We start from the raw sequence: 15,872 nt of genomic DNA, 5'->3' as shown, positions 1-15,872 counted from the left end.
ACATTTAGAAGTTGTTTTTACAATGCACAGTATTTAAAATAAAATAAAACTATGTAGACACTTGCATTTTTACAACACTGTAAATGTGTCCCATCAGTTCTACACACACTTGTGGTCTTCATGCTCACTTGAACACTTGGGCCAAATACAGGAAATACGTCATAGAAGTGGTCAAGTGGTCAAGTGCAAAGACCGCAAGTGTGGGTATTTGGTTAAGGGCAGAATATGTATGTACAGATATATGCAAATGCAAGGGACATGCAAATATGCAAATGAAAGTTTCTCTGCAATATTCAGAAAAGCGGTCAACATATGTTAGTTTTTTTATAATGTATTCTATGACCACCAATCCAACATCTGTGAGTATGTCAGAAATATAAAACCATTATGTTAAAAAGAATTTTACAAAATACATAAGTATATAGGCTAATTATAATAAAATAAAAATAATGATAATACTATATAATTAATACTTCATTATAATTTTACATTGTATATTTAATCCTTTTTTCGAAACACTTGTTGTTATCCATTGTTGTTATCGTTCACTAAAACTAAAGCTATAATTATTAAAAATTGTTTTCAATAATTGAGATAAATATGGAATAAAATAAAATATAAATATTAGATGAAAAACTTAAATGTAACTTATAAATGTTGTCCATTTGAATCACTAAAACTGAAACAAAAAGCGTATCAGAAATATAAAAAAAAACAAAAGAAATGAGAAAATGAAAACTTAAAATATGAACATAAAAGCTAATTCAAAATCTAAATAAGTACTACAAAAGTACATAAATAACACTGGTATTATCTTCTTTTTTTGAGGTCTTTTTCTTCTTTTTGAAAGGTCATTTGTTTGGTAAACTCTTGGATGGATTTTGCCCATCAATTGTAGAAGTGTGTTCATGTTTTGTTGGGGAAAACAAGAGTAAAGTGCAATCTTTGAGTCATCTTACGATCAGAGCATACCACCTGCTTTCCATCCATCATACATCAACTCCTCACGAACAGAGCGGGAGATGCACTTCGCCAACTCAAAGGAGCTCAACCGCTCCATCTCATAGCATAAACCGACAGCGTATGTCTTTGCATTGTGGCCAAATCAGCTGAAATGAGGCCAGAAGCCAACAGTTCGCAATCCAAGTCGATCCTAGAGCTCTACTGTCAGGGATGAAGGAGGTGATGTGGCATGAATGAATGAAGTGAGAGAAGAAGATACTTTTGCCTTCAAAGAGAAGCACGTCTGCTGCCCAGACAGGAACCTAAAAGCAACCAGCTGGCTTCCCACATGCCATCTACGCGGCTTCACCGACTGATCCGCAATCCTAGAGATCTAAATTATTGGATATGTTTGCTGTAAAATATCGAATGCAGTCAGCATCGCCCTAAGATGGCTGTAAGTCAGGGAGCAGAGATCACAAGAGAGATATCAATAAACATGTCAGCTCATCATATGGACGCAATATCCCTTACATCTGCAAACAAGTACGTCCAGCTGAGTCTCGCAGCAGGGTTTCCATAGCTACCGTAAAGGGACGCTGGTCAACCGCGCGCTCGCTGAGCCAAAGTTTGCTTAACGGGTCGTGGAGGGAGTTCTTGTGAAACGCATTTTTTTTTCATCTGCCTTTCTTTCTGCAGCTTACAGCTGTGTGTGTGAGTGTTTTTATGAGAGTTCCTTTAATTCTGCCAAGTTATGAGAAAATGAATTATGACAGGAAGAGCTGTGCTAGAGAGAGAACAGTGTGCCTGACTTCATTATAAGTCACTGCTGTGTTACTGCACTAAAAAACGCTCCATATAAAGCCTTACTGCTGGGTCAGTGGATTTCAGCACGAGCAAAATGTGCTTCTGTACTCAATCAGTATACTATAGGTATTTTTATTTCATAAATGGATTTTATTTCTTTAGTGTGACACCTAATGCATGACAACGTTTTTCAGCAAATAGTCTCTTTCCATTCATCAAAGAATCCTGAAAAAAGGTATCACTTTTTTTTTTCAATAATTGCATTACAATTATTTTCAACATTGATAATAAGAAATGTTTCTTGAACAGCAAATCAGCATATTAGAATGATTTGTGAAGGATCGTGTGACACTGAAGACTGAAGTATTGATGCTGAAAATTCAGCTTTAACATCACAGGAATAAATTACATTTTAAAAACATATTCAATATAGAAAATAGTTACTTTAAATTTTAATAATATTTTACAATAGGCCCTATTACGGTTTTTATACTGTATTTGTCCAAATAAATGCTGCCTTTCTTTCTTTCATTCAAAAACAGTAAAAAATCCCAAAGGTTTTAGCAGTAGAGTAAGTTCTAGATGATCATGATGTTCATAAATAAAGAAACAGAAGTCTGATAATATGCATATTGAATGTTAACAATGGCTTCCAGATATATAGTTAAATGGCTATAAATTAGCCATTTTATAATCAGAAATAATGGAAAATTTCCATTTATTACAAGTGGTAAAAAAGGTTAAAAAAAAAAGGATTGTCCATCATTATCACATACCCTGCTCTGGAAGGGTGCAAACACAAACGAATGGTGATACAAACAGTGAAACACTGCTTGGCTAGTCAAATTAAAGGACAAGGACTGTATACTGGCATATTATTATACCTGGACTGTGAACTTGTGCATTCTGGATGTGACTTTAGTGCATTTCCTGTGTTTCAACAAAATAATTTGTGCTAAATCATGTACTCACCTGTCATAGAAGTCATCTCTGTAGTAATCATAGTCAAAATCATAACCGCTGCAGGGATTAAACACAAAAAGTCATTACTTTAAATATAGGTGATTCACAGGATTTAAAAAAACAAACAGTAAATTTCAACTTTGCAAGACAAAAAGCAATTGAGCCTTTACATCATTGAAAAGCAACAACAACAAAAAAAAACACTTCATGTCACACTATACAGGGCAAGTTGTCAGTGCAAACATGCAATTTACACGTCATACTTTTATTTGAATTGCCAAAATTAATCTAAAATATAAAAGCCACTAAAACACACTTCAGTGCAAAAGTTATAGGTTGGTAAACTTTTTAATTTATAACTTTTTTAATCTAATTTATTCCTGTAAAATGAATTCTCAGCATCATTACTCCAGGCTTCAGTGTCACATGATCCTTCAGAAATCATTCTAATATGCTGATTTGTTGCTCAAGAAACATTTCTCGTTATGATAAATGTTGAAAACACGTGTGATGCATGGTTTTGTAGAAACCATGATTTTTTAATGACTCTTTGATGAATAGAAAGTTCAAAAGAACCACATTTTTTTGTCATATTATAATTAACGTCTTTACTCTTACTTTTGATCAATTTAATTCATCCTTGCTGAGAATTACTGACCCCAAAATTTTGAATGGTGGTGTATTAAATACACAATATTCAAAAGTCTTTCTTAGCAATATTTAAGCAGTGAAACAATTCTAAATCATGAAAAAAGAAAAGGTAACAGAAAAACAACAAACCACTCTTTTGGTCAAAACAGACTCTTGCACATGTGACAACTTCCCCCGGTCTCTCCTATACAGTATCTAAAATGTGTTGCAAGGTAAATATGTTGTTGAGTTGGTTAATAATACACTCTACTCTCGTTCTGCAATCACCTGTATAACGTCGCTGCGGTTCTCTTGAGTCCTTTAGGCCTGCTGGGTTTGGGTTCACCTGCCATGTTAATGTCTGTGAACAGAAGCGGAAAACACGCATTCAATCTAAAGTTTCATTTTTATAAAAGCAGATTTAAAAAAGTGCACAGAGTAATTACATGACATACGTATTAAACAATGACAGATGGAAGAAGCCTTTCAAAGTGACATCTGCAGCTCTTTGATAATTGTACGTTACCGGGTGCACTTGAGGCTGTTATCTAATGACTCTGTAATTATCACGGTGAACTGACATTATGGACACTTGTCCTTAAGTGGGAGTGCTCTGATTTGCATAACCACACGCTCGGTGCATCCACCAGAGGGCACTCGGCACCCACGCAACCGGCCCAGCACACTCCAGCCTCCAGAGTCTCCTCGGCTTCCACTTTGTGACAGGAGGAGAAGCAGAAAGAGAATAATGGATAGCAGTAAAACAATGGAAGACATGCCTCTTGTCACCCGATTTCATATTTCCAAAACTCAAGCGAATACAGAGGTGAGCTTTGAGACAGCGAGAGGCGCCAGGGTTTGAGGGAGAGCTGTCAGCCGTGATGATTTCCTTCAGCTCCGGGACCGATTGGCCAGCGGGGAACGAGTGGGGCCGCGTGAGTGACAGGTCACACCGGGGCTGTCAAGTGGAAGCCAAAGGCTCCGTGGAGCGCGAAACAGCGGCTAATCTGACCGCCCCAAAAAACACGTATGTCATCAAGCAGCTGCGGAGGGCTGGAGGGCAAACGAGAGATGGACAAACAAAGATTGGAAGCGAAGGGACAGAGATCGAACTGAATCGAGGAGAGATAGAGACATAAAAGGTGGACGCGAGCAAATGAACAACTGTCTGATGTCCTCAGCGTGACACGAACACCTGCCGCTGACACACCTGTCCTGCTCCTCTTTTATCTGAGGGGGGCGGGGCGGGGCATCAGCGGTCGGGTGCCTGGATACCAGCACAGCTGACAGACCAATCAGTGTCTAGAGGTCACCTCGTAGAGGACGCACCATTACTGGCTGGTATGATGAGGCTTAAAACGACTTGATAACTGAAATAGAGCGGTGATCATACGACCCCACATTGACTGACTGTAATTCACTTGAAGTGGCACACGCTAAAGACGAACATATATAGATTTCACGGAACCTAGCTAGTGTGTAGCCTACTCTAGGACATGATAGGAATTGTTTATTGAGTTTCTCTGAACACTAAAGCTGTGTTTAGAATAATATACTACAATATCACTCTTGCTATTTCCAGTAAAATAGCATGCATATGTATTCTGTACGGCAAAATGTGAAGTGTACCACAAAGCATAAGCCACAGAATAATATATCGCATAATGCAATGCACTTAACGTGACTTTTCATTTCTAGAGTGATTACTGAACCGTAACATCCACTGTCCAATAAATATTTGTTTTTAAATAAATACATATTAGTATTATTATCATCATATTGTAATTTTAAAAATATTTTTACATTTCCAGTTATATAATATTAATTATATTTGTATTATTTTGCAGTATTTAAATAACAACAGCTATTATTATTATTATACATATCTACTATATACTATAATATTATTATTATTATATTTATATACTTGTAATAATAATAATGACTATGTGTGTGTGTGTGTGTTATAAGTAACTGTTATAACTTCTGTTTGTAATGTTTATCATTGCATACATACTATTTCACAAACAATTTTTAAAATATAGTTGGCAGTATCCTGTAATCAGTATGCTATTACTTTCTGTCTAAACACATGTACAATGATCTCCTGGCATAGTCCATGCTAACAAAATTCCCTCTAGTAAGTGCCCTACTTTTATTACAAAACAATGATCAGTACAAGTGTTCAACAACTACACGAAAAAGCTCAATACAAACTTAAAATTCACTGAAGTCAAGAACCCTGAAGAGCGGAGAATGGCACTGATGTCACATTGGCCTCCTTATAATGTTGATCTACTTGCTCTGCACTATATTGACCTCGCTTTGACCCCGTCACAGTGATGGCCACAGGAAACTGTCATCAATAGATATTAATCTTAACTGCTTCAGTGTCAAGGCAACACTCTACGGGGCGCTTAAAAAGTCTGTTCGCTCCTACAGCAAGTGTTGTGCACTCTTTTTAACCTTGGAGAGATGATATTCAGATGTGCTATATATACAATTCATATTATTGTCCAACTCACCGAGGGTCTGTCCAGCAAGCACACGTCCATTTTCTCCAATGACAGCTCCACGAGCGTGTCTCTCATTAGCGTACTGAATGAAGGCGAAGCCTTTGTGAACCGAGCAGCCCAACACACGGCCGTATTTGGAGAAGATCGTCTCGACGTCGCTCTTCTTCACCACCGCTGTGTTCAGGTTGCCGATAAACACGCGTGAGTTGATAGATTTGGGGTCATTTTTGTTGGTAATGTTGCTCGTCTGGACTTTCAGGGACATCTCGGTTCAAATGTGAACAACAATCTGGAGAAGAAACAAATCACATACGTTTAGACCAATCGCTGTATAAGTAGGTACATTCTGGATACTGTGAAATGAACAAACCATATTCCTAACTGAAACAGACAAAAACTCTGCATAGATTTCTTAAAAAAGATGCCTTAAAACAACAAGCCATGAGCAGTGTTACAATTACTTTAGTGATTAAACTTCCCTTAATTGTATACAATCAGAAAAATTTAAACAACAGATGAATAGTTAAACTGTTTATTTTCAACAAATTCAAATAATAATAATACATAATAATAATTATTATTAGTAATAAAAATGTGTGTATTATTAGTATTTATTATTAACATGATCTTAACATTATTATTTATATGTAATATTAATCATTATTAAAAATGTAATATAAATGATTCATATTCTGGTAAAATATTTATATAAATTAATTTGAATAATATGAATAAGATATTTAAACAAGGTTTATTATTATTATTATCATCAAAAATATATGTAACAATAAGCAATATTAATTAGTACATATTATTTACAATTCTATGTAAAAATTCTATATTAATAATATCAATAATAAATCAAACAATCCTCTAAAATTTATTTTTTTAAATCCTCTGTCAGGTAATATGATTACTTCCCAAGCCAGACAATCCACAGAGAGATGTAATAGATAGGGCTACAGTATGTCTGGGGTTTTAAAGGTGCTGATTTTGCCCTTGAGCAAACATTACCCTATGAATCATCTTGAACATGGACACGCCTTGACCTATATATCGCTTAATTAATGAATAAGTGATCAAAGCTCTCCTGACACCAGCACAGCACGTCTGATGTACACCATTTCTCACGGGCAAGACCGGCTACACCCCACGCAGTAAAATCAGACAGAACTGTAATTAGCACACTGATCAAAGTGTTAATGACAGGCCGTAAGAAAGAACAATCACACATGAGATCGCTATAGTATTTCAGTTGTTTCTTCTAGACTGCAATGGGATTCAGCTGAGAGGAAAGTGAGACTTTTCTTAAAGGGATAGTTCAATTTTCTGTCATTATTTACTCACTCTCAAGTTGTTCCAAACCTGTATGAGCTGTTGAGCACAAATGAAGATACTTGGTAACCAAACAGGATGGCAGCCATTGACTTCCATAGTATTTTTTCCACACTATGGAAGTCAGTGGCTACCGTCAAATGTTTGGTCACCAACATTCTTCAAAATCTTTTTTTTTTTTTCCCCAGTAGAAGAAAGAAACTCATACAGGTTTGGATCAACATGAGGGTGAGTACATAATGACAGAAATTTCATTTTTGGGTGCCTATCCCTTTAAGACTCCTCTATGCCATTCACACAATTAACCCATTCAAGTGTATTATTTTGCACAAGTTTAATTAAAGTGAGACCAAAACAGAAAAATAAGGATACACCAATTTGGACATTTTTGACAGATATAAATGCTTCTTTTAGACTGTAATGGGATTCAGCTGAGAGGAAAGTGAGACTTTTCTTAAAGGGAAAGTTCCATTTTCTGTCATTATTTACTCCAGGGCTCTACAGTGCGACCATTTGCGACTGAAAACTACTGCGTGCGACTATGAAAAAATATTTAGGAGCCAGTGTGACTGACCAGATCTTCATCATATTTGTGATTGCTGAGGGGAGCTTCAAAGGTTTCTACGTGTTTTTGCTGCGTTGAGTAATGTATCACAGACATATCTCATGAATCCTTTCATAAGCAAAGTGTAGACGGTGTAAATAAAAGATTCATTGCGCAGTGTAGAAAGCTTCGTTGGGTTATAAATGTGAGATCGCGATGAGCTAAGATGAGTGACAGCTTTTAATGATTTTTAAGGGAGTTTGTAAATGTGATATTGATTTAATCTGTACTCACCCTCAAGTTGTTCTAAACCTGTATGAGCTTCTTTCCTCTTTTGAGCACAAATGAAGATATTTTGAAAAATGTTGGTAACCAAACCGTTGATGGTAGCCATTGACTTCCACAGTACTTTTTTCCACACTATGGAAGTCAATGGCTACCGTCAACTGTTTGGTCACAACATTCTTCAAAATATATATATATATATGTTTTTCAGCAGAAGAAAGAAACTCTTACAGGTTTGGCTCAACATGAGGGTGAGTAAATAATGACAAAGTTAATTTTTGGTTGAACTATCCCTTTAAAGGCTCCTCTAGAAGTTCAGAAGTGATCTTAACAACTCAGATTTGCCAGTCTACAACCAAACGTCAGAGATCTCAATATGAACTCAATATGAATTCTGAGGGATTCGATCCACCTAAATGTTTAGTATGACACCCACCCACTATTCACAATCCAATCAATGGATCAATTACATAAAAAATTACATTACGAGGTAAATTGGACTGCATTTCAAAAGATCAACCTCTAATCAATAGTTTTCCTAGAAGGCTCTGCTTTGCTTCTCATACATTTTATGGTGAAAGGACATGAGAAGATAAGAGTATTTGGACCTTATTATGAGGACAGAAAAGAAGTCTGAGGTTAAAAGATGTGGTGCTTCTGACCGCTGCAGAAGTGGCCCACCGCTGTTCCTTATTAGCAGTCGCCAAACGTGAAATCAGGAGAAAGTGAAGACCAAAAAATCTGTCAAGGTCAAATGACTGTGTCCCAGGTATCAGGTCTACTGTGAGGGCCGTTCAGACCACGGCTCCCCTCTGACAGTCTGCTAATCACACAACATTTTCACAGAGCAAGTGAACAGGAAGGTCATTTAGTGCAAAAGAGACGTTTCTCCTCTAATTACTAGCGACTCTGTACATCTCACATTGCTGGGGATTGTACAAGTCTTTGAAGCATGTGCTGTCTTTCTTTCCTCTTTGTTATAATGACTAGTGCAATAAAGGTTTTTGAACTGCACACTATCATCCCGCTTGCAGAAATAACTAGCCAATTCGCTGCTTTGTTCGGACTCGCCTTTAAAGTCCTGCCTCCGTGAGGCCCGTTAACACCTGTTTAAGAGTTTCTAAAGAGTTTGGTTGTTGAAAGCGGCAGAAGGTTTAGGGATCGTGGATTGTAATTAAATGATCGATTAGACTGGGAAAATACTGGACCGGATTCCTATATCACGCCATGTTGGACAGCATCCTGACAGAAAGCATTCATGCGGCTGAAAGACGCACACTACCTCCGGCTAACTTAATGAGTTGTGGGTTTCAGCGCTCCCATTTTTCCTCATTATGTCATTCACACAATTACGCTGTGAATGACAAAATTAATAATAAGAATGAATTTGCATGAGTTTAATCAAAGTGAGACCCAAAAAGAAAAATAAGGATGCACCAATTTGGACTTTTTTGTCGGATAAAACAAAAACAAAAAAAACTATAGAGTACTTTGTCTTTTTTTCAATTAGTTTTTTTTCTTTAGAAATACACATTTAAACAAACACACAATATTATCATAATTTACAGCTTTCAAAAGTTTGGGGTCAGTAAGATTAATAAAAAATACAGGAAAAACACTAAATGAAATATTATTACATACTATTATTAAAATAACTGTTTTATATTTTAATATTTTAAATAGTTTGAATATTTTAAAAAATATTTTAAAATGTAAATTACTACTGAAATATATATGTTTATTGTAGTGCTGCACATTATAAATGTATTGTCACTTTTGATCAATTTAATGCAGCCTTGCTGAATAAAAGAAATCATTTCTTAAAATAAATCTTTCTGACCCCAAACTTTTGAATGTTAGTGTAAATATTCTATTAGAATTATTCAAAAGACAACATTTTCAATATTGTAGTGTCTGCAATTCTAAACAATAAATCCCACTTTTTACCAATTGTGGAAAAACATAAGAACAGTATAATTGTGATTGTGAATATTACAATTAAAAATGAATGTGAAAGTAAAACACACATTTAAAAATGAATGTGACAGTAAAACACACACACACACACACACACACACACACACACACACACACACACAAAACAAAACTCTTTCACAGATTAATCTGTTTTATTATGTATTACTACCTAAGACACAGCCATGATCCAAATTAATCTTTCTGAGTAAATTAAGAAAGTTTACCAGCCGTGAAACCATATTTTGCATAATTTTTATTAAATATATACTTGATAATGAAATATTTTGCTGTCTTGTTTCTTCTACTCTACAAACTGCGCTGATCCCGCCACTGTAAAAAAGAAATATATATATTTTTTATTAAAAAAATTACATATTACTGGAGTAAGATTTACGAGGCAATACTATTAAAAAATGTTCTACTTCAAAATGTCTTGTTTAATTCATTGTGCTACTTGCCGTTTCTTTATAATTGTTTGTGAAATTTATTAGCAATTTCTGTTTTTTTTTTTCAGATTATGTCACTCGCAGCATACATAAAATACTACCTCATCAAATATTTATAAACTTGTTCTGGTGATTTAATGTGAGCAGTATATCACATACATTTCACACATTTTCAGATTTCATTGTGTTCACTCAGACTATGAGCAGTATGGCAAAAACATCATTGGCTAAGGCATCTCTAAAAACAAGAAAAGCTGGCATATTTAATTAGCAGTAATGTGGTGAGCAGAGGGAGCTGTTTTTTAACAGTGTAATGGATGAACTTAACAGAGCAGAGATTGGATTGGATAGAGTCCAGGCCAAACAGCAGCACGATCCGTCAGGGATAGAGACACCAAGCTCTCTCTGTCTCTCTCTCTCTCACACACACACACACACACACACACATCTCTTTCTCTCTCTCTCTCTCACACACACACACACAGACACACACACACACACACACACATCTCTCTCTCAGGCCGCGCTGTGGGGTGAGCATGTAACTCTGGCACGCAAACGTTTGACTCTCCAGAGATTTGGCAGCACTGTCCCACCACACAAGTTTCCCAGAAGCAGCTGCTTGCATTGCACTACACACTAATACCAGGTTATTAAAATGTCCGGGGGGGCTGAATGTTCATCGCCCTTTACTGCTGACCTGAAACCTGTTTTGCATTTTGTAGTAACAGTCTAGGTTAAAGTGTGTTGGAGGTTTGCATCTTAAACTGAACGCTCAGCACTTTCAGCATACTGATAATGTGCTCACAGGAGTACTTCATTCACTCAGAACGCATTCTTAAAGAACACAAGATAAACTGAGATGTGAAATTACAATGTAGGATCTTGTGGTTCATTGAGTGATGGTTAATCTACTGTAAGACTTGCTGTAAAGGTGCATTTGAAAGTAAATCAAAGGATACTATCTACACTGTAAAAAAATTATTTGAAATTGTTAACATTCTAACATGTTAATTGGTTACATGTAATATACAGTTAAATGTATTAAAAAGACAATGCACTTTTAAATGCACGTTTATTTTTATTACTATTGTTAATTTTATCTATATAAATATGTATTAATATTATATTAATATAATATATAATGGAATATCATATTTTTATATAATACATTTTCTATTTAATATATCATGTAAATAATATAGGTTTTGGTAAGTGTGAATCACCTTGAAAATAAATAATACACTTTAAATACGGTCATATATTTCAATTCTAATTTTCATTTACATATATTTATATTAAATTATTTACTTACCAAAATTTAGAATTTATTGTAATACTTCAGAAATAATAAATTAACAATTTTGTTAATAATTTAGTAATTTGCATTTAGGTATTTAGTCTTCTGAACACATATATTCCTCATAACACATGTATTTACAAAAAAAAAACAGATTTTGAGTTTATTGTAATACTTAAGTAATAATAAATGAATAATTTAGTTAATAAATTAGTAATTTGCATTTAGGTATTAGCAGTAGTCTTCTGAACATATTCAAAATATATTCCTTATAACACATATGATATACACTATTTGTTTATAATTTCATTATTTGTAAGACAATATAATATATAATATGAAATATAACATAATATAATATAATAATATATAAGAGCATATAAACATGAGTAAACTGAAAAGGCATATGCATGAGTCTATCAAAGTAAAAACACAAAGAGCAATTATATATACACACTACCCTTGATCAATACATAATGCTGTACAAATTGAATTCTGTTTGACTTTACAAAGTCATGTGCTTGAACTCTCTCTCTCTCACACACACACACACACACACGCACACACACACACAGTAGTGAGTACTGCACGTGGTTGTTGGGGATAATTTATATTCTATTTGAGCTTGTGCCAAAATCATCCCTGTCAGTAATGGTATTTTACAGACAGGCAAATGTGTTTGGGGGTCACTCAGTAGCTCATTAGAAATGAGAGCACCTGCCCCCCCCCACCGCACATACAAACCACAGATGTTACTGGAACAAGCACCAAACTACTACCTTTCCCTGCGATGTTGCTAGCCCTCTGTTGGGATCAAACAGCATCAAATTCTGTTTGGAAACAGCAGCCTGGGAATTAGGTTTCTCCACTGTTGCCCAAGGCAACTAAATCAGAGTCTGAGCATTGAGGAAAGCATCAATTCATCAGCCAATCAGCTCCTCAAACAGACGCTTTGTACCTGGTGCGGTGTGCTCAATTGTGGTTCGAGCAGGAATCTAAAGAGATTTGTGTGGCATTTGATTGTTAAAGGAATAAACCACAAATCTGTACAAGCTTTCGTCTGTGGAGCACAAAAAGAGATTTTGAGGAATTTACTGGGCTGTGTATTCCAAAAGCATCATAAGCATCAGTTTTGTTTACAAAGCATCATAATTTAGATAATGCTTGAAAATCGCCTGAAAACCACAAAATTAAACTAAAATGTATAGTTCACCCAAAAATTTAAATTGTGTCATTATTTATTAGCAATATCACAAGAGTAGCAGTGCCACACAAGTAGGGTTGGGTATCGTTTGAATTTGATCGATTTCGATTCCGATTCTGCTTATCGATTCCAAGTTTCGATTCCAATAAGATAAAAAAATCCAATATAAAAAAATGAAGTCAAACACATAGATGTCAAACATTTATTCTGTCTTCTTACAAAGCATTCTGATGCAGCTGAATAACATGAGCAAAAATCAGCAGCCTACAGAGCACTTAGGCCTACAAGAGGAACTTTTGCCTATGCTTTTAACAAAAATACCACAGCAAAAACAACTAGACTAATATAAATTTCAAACAGTAAAGTGTTAAAGACAAGTAAACAGTCAGTAATAAAATAGGAACAAACAAATTAATTAGCAATAGCATAAATAAATACAACTGAACGGACACAAGCCGGGAACGCACACCGAGACCACTGTTTTCTGTGCTCGCGCTTAAGACATCTGCGCTGCACGCAAACAGGGCGCAAGTTCTTTCCGTTCCTGCACTTAAATAGATTTAAATCACATTAAAATGCGAACGCCAGAATTGTTAAGCAGAATCGAAATGCACGCGTCTAATCGAGTCTTATGGAACCGTTTCTCGATACCCAACCCTACACACACACAAGGTGCTACAAGTCTGATACTGCGTTTATACAACAGTTCAAAGGCACAAGTGTGTAAATAAAAAATTACAAAGGAAAATTAACTTAGTTACACCCCTGCTTTAGAACTAGTAACAAATGAACATTGAGTTGCTTCATTAAAAGCTTATTGTATTACTGTATTAAAAGCTCACTGTATTTTGTAGAGTAGAGTATAATGAGAGAGATGGACTGAGCGAGTTTGCTTACCTACGTCTGATACAACATTCATTCTTCAGCTCAATCTCATTTTCACAATAAAACAATAGTTTGAATGTCTGCTGAGGAAAGTGATATCTTTGTCATACTAACCTTTCATCTGTTAAGAGTGATTTCCGATGACAGCGCTGCTCAGTGCATTTGTTGACTGCGTCTTACAAGATGTTATTAAAATTAAAAACCTCCTTGCTTACATCCTTGTTTCAGTCTCTTTCAATATGAAAGTCTTTACTCCTGACTCACTCATAAAAACAGTCTCTTGTTGCCATCTATTGGCAGAATAATGTAAATAAAATCACCATCACGAGCTCACACACCATTTTTTATACTAAATACTATTATTTATATAAAAATATTATTTATTGAATAATAATATTTAATAATCAACAACAACAGCCATCATGTTGTTGCTAGGCAATTCAGTCAAAAGTACATAGGAAGCGTATAAAGTGATGACCTCGGCAAAAACTATTTGCTCTAGAACAAATAATAGATTAATGAGACCACAGACTAACCGCGAGATTTACCCAAACCAATTATATCTCATGTTTAACCACTATAGAGACATCAGAGCCAGCAGCAAATTCCAGAAGATCTGGCCGAGGTGAGGCTGCTCTCGGCGGGTTCATGAGTGCTGAATGGCCGCTGACGCCCTGGAGCTCACATCTTCGAAAACATCTAAGGAAATTTTCAAATAGACGTTATCTTTATTAACAAACTGCATATTTGAAGTCTAAACAACTACATTCTCACTTAAAAAACTACTTCCCGTGACACAAAAACACATTATGCAGTGTATAATGTTTTATTTGAAAAATAATTAAAACAATATTCAATAAATGCACACGTACGTATATAACTAAACCAGTTTGTGTTGGTACAAACAAAGTGGTGGCGTGATTGTTACAGACTGTACAGATGAGTTTCAGAGGAAAACTGGCATGCATTGTACATCTTGGCTCGCCTTCTTCCTTTTCCTTTCTGACACCCAAGGGCGCACTTGCTGGCACCGCAGTGTTGTGCAGCACCGCTGTCACTGTTATCACTCCAGGGAGTAAAGAGCAGACCACCGCTTGATTGGTGAATGTCCCTCAAGCGTAGCTCTCACCTCCCTATTGTGCACCTCAATACTGGCAAGCAGTGAACCTCGTTATGCTCAGTATGTCACTGCCAGTATCAGTCACCGGGTCTCAGAGGGAAAGCTTACACCTCGACCCACAGATCACAATTAAACAATGCAAATGCAATTTGCAATCAGGCTGATTGTGAAAAATAGATTGTTCTGCAGCAAAATTATCACAACAAATACACACTACTGTTCACATTTTTTTTGTTTATTAATCCTTTTATTCAGAGATGCAGCATTAAATAGACCAAAAGTAAAAATATTTCTAATGGTACAAAAGAGGTTTCATTCAAATAAATGCTGTTATTTTGAACTTTCTATTCATCAAAGAATCGTGAAAAAAAATATTACAGTTTACATAAAAGTATTAAGCTGCTCAATTATTTAATTTAATTACAATTAATTACAACTGTTTGTTAATAAGAAACATTTCTTGAGCAGCAAATCAGCATATTAGAATGACTTCTGAAGGATCATGTTTTTTAAAATAATATTTTGTAACATATTAAAATAGAAAACACTCAAATCGCAATGTTTCACAAAATTACAGTTTTTATATTGTTAGTGAAAAGTAGAGGCTTTTTTCATAAACATAAAAAAATCACACTGACCCCAAAATTTGGAAGGGTTGTGGATATGAACAATTAAGAAATACAAATGTAAATATTTCCAGTTGGTAAATTACAAATAGAAAGGCCTTAAGTAAGTTACAACTTGTAACTTGTAAGTTACAAGTCACTCTTAAGAGCATATTGAAACATTCATGGGAAATGCAGGTGAAAAATTCAAAAACATTCATAACCTTGCACACAGAGAAGTATTTATAGTTAAGATCTGGCATTACTGTTAAAAAAACATGTAGTTGCAATGAATGCAGGATGCTTCACAATT

General features: G+C 35.3%; 1 protein-coding gene across 3 annotated transcripts in view; it reads right to left on the bottom strand.

The window, feature by feature from the left end:
* Positions 1-15,872, bottom strand: part of LOC107596781 (RNA-binding protein Raly-like) — a 90,160-nt gene that overhangs the window by 15,130 nt on the left and 59,158 nt on the right. For all 3 annotated transcript variants that reach the window (XR_001610405.1, XR_001610406.1, XM_016287588.1), the window contains exons 3-5: positions 5,868-6,147; positions 3,631-3,703; positions 2,722-2,769 (exon numbers count right to left, since the gene is read on the bottom strand). Coding sequence is in view for 1 of the 3 variants with exons in the window: in XM_016287588.1 (XP_016143074.1) it covers positions 2,722-2,769; positions 3,631-3,703; positions 5,868-6,123 (377 nt within the window). In the remaining 2 variants the exon portion in view is untranslated. The remainder of the gene's footprint in view (positions 1-2,721; positions 2,770-3,630; positions 3,704-5,867; positions 6,148-15,872) is intronic.

The sequence above is a fragment of the Sinocyclocheilus grahami genome, unplaced genomic scaffold (genome assembly GCF_001515645.1).
Source record: "Sinocyclocheilus grahami isolate Dianchi unplaced genomic scaffold, SAMN03320097.WGS_v1.1 scaffold223.1, whole genome shotgun sequence".
Taxonomy (NCBI): Eukaryota; Metazoa; Chordata; class Actinopteri; order Cypriniformes; family Cyprinidae; genus Sinocyclocheilus; species Sinocyclocheilus grahami.
The sequence above is the reverse complement of the archived record's forward strand: the minus strand, read 5'-3'. Positions and strand labels throughout refer to the sequence as shown.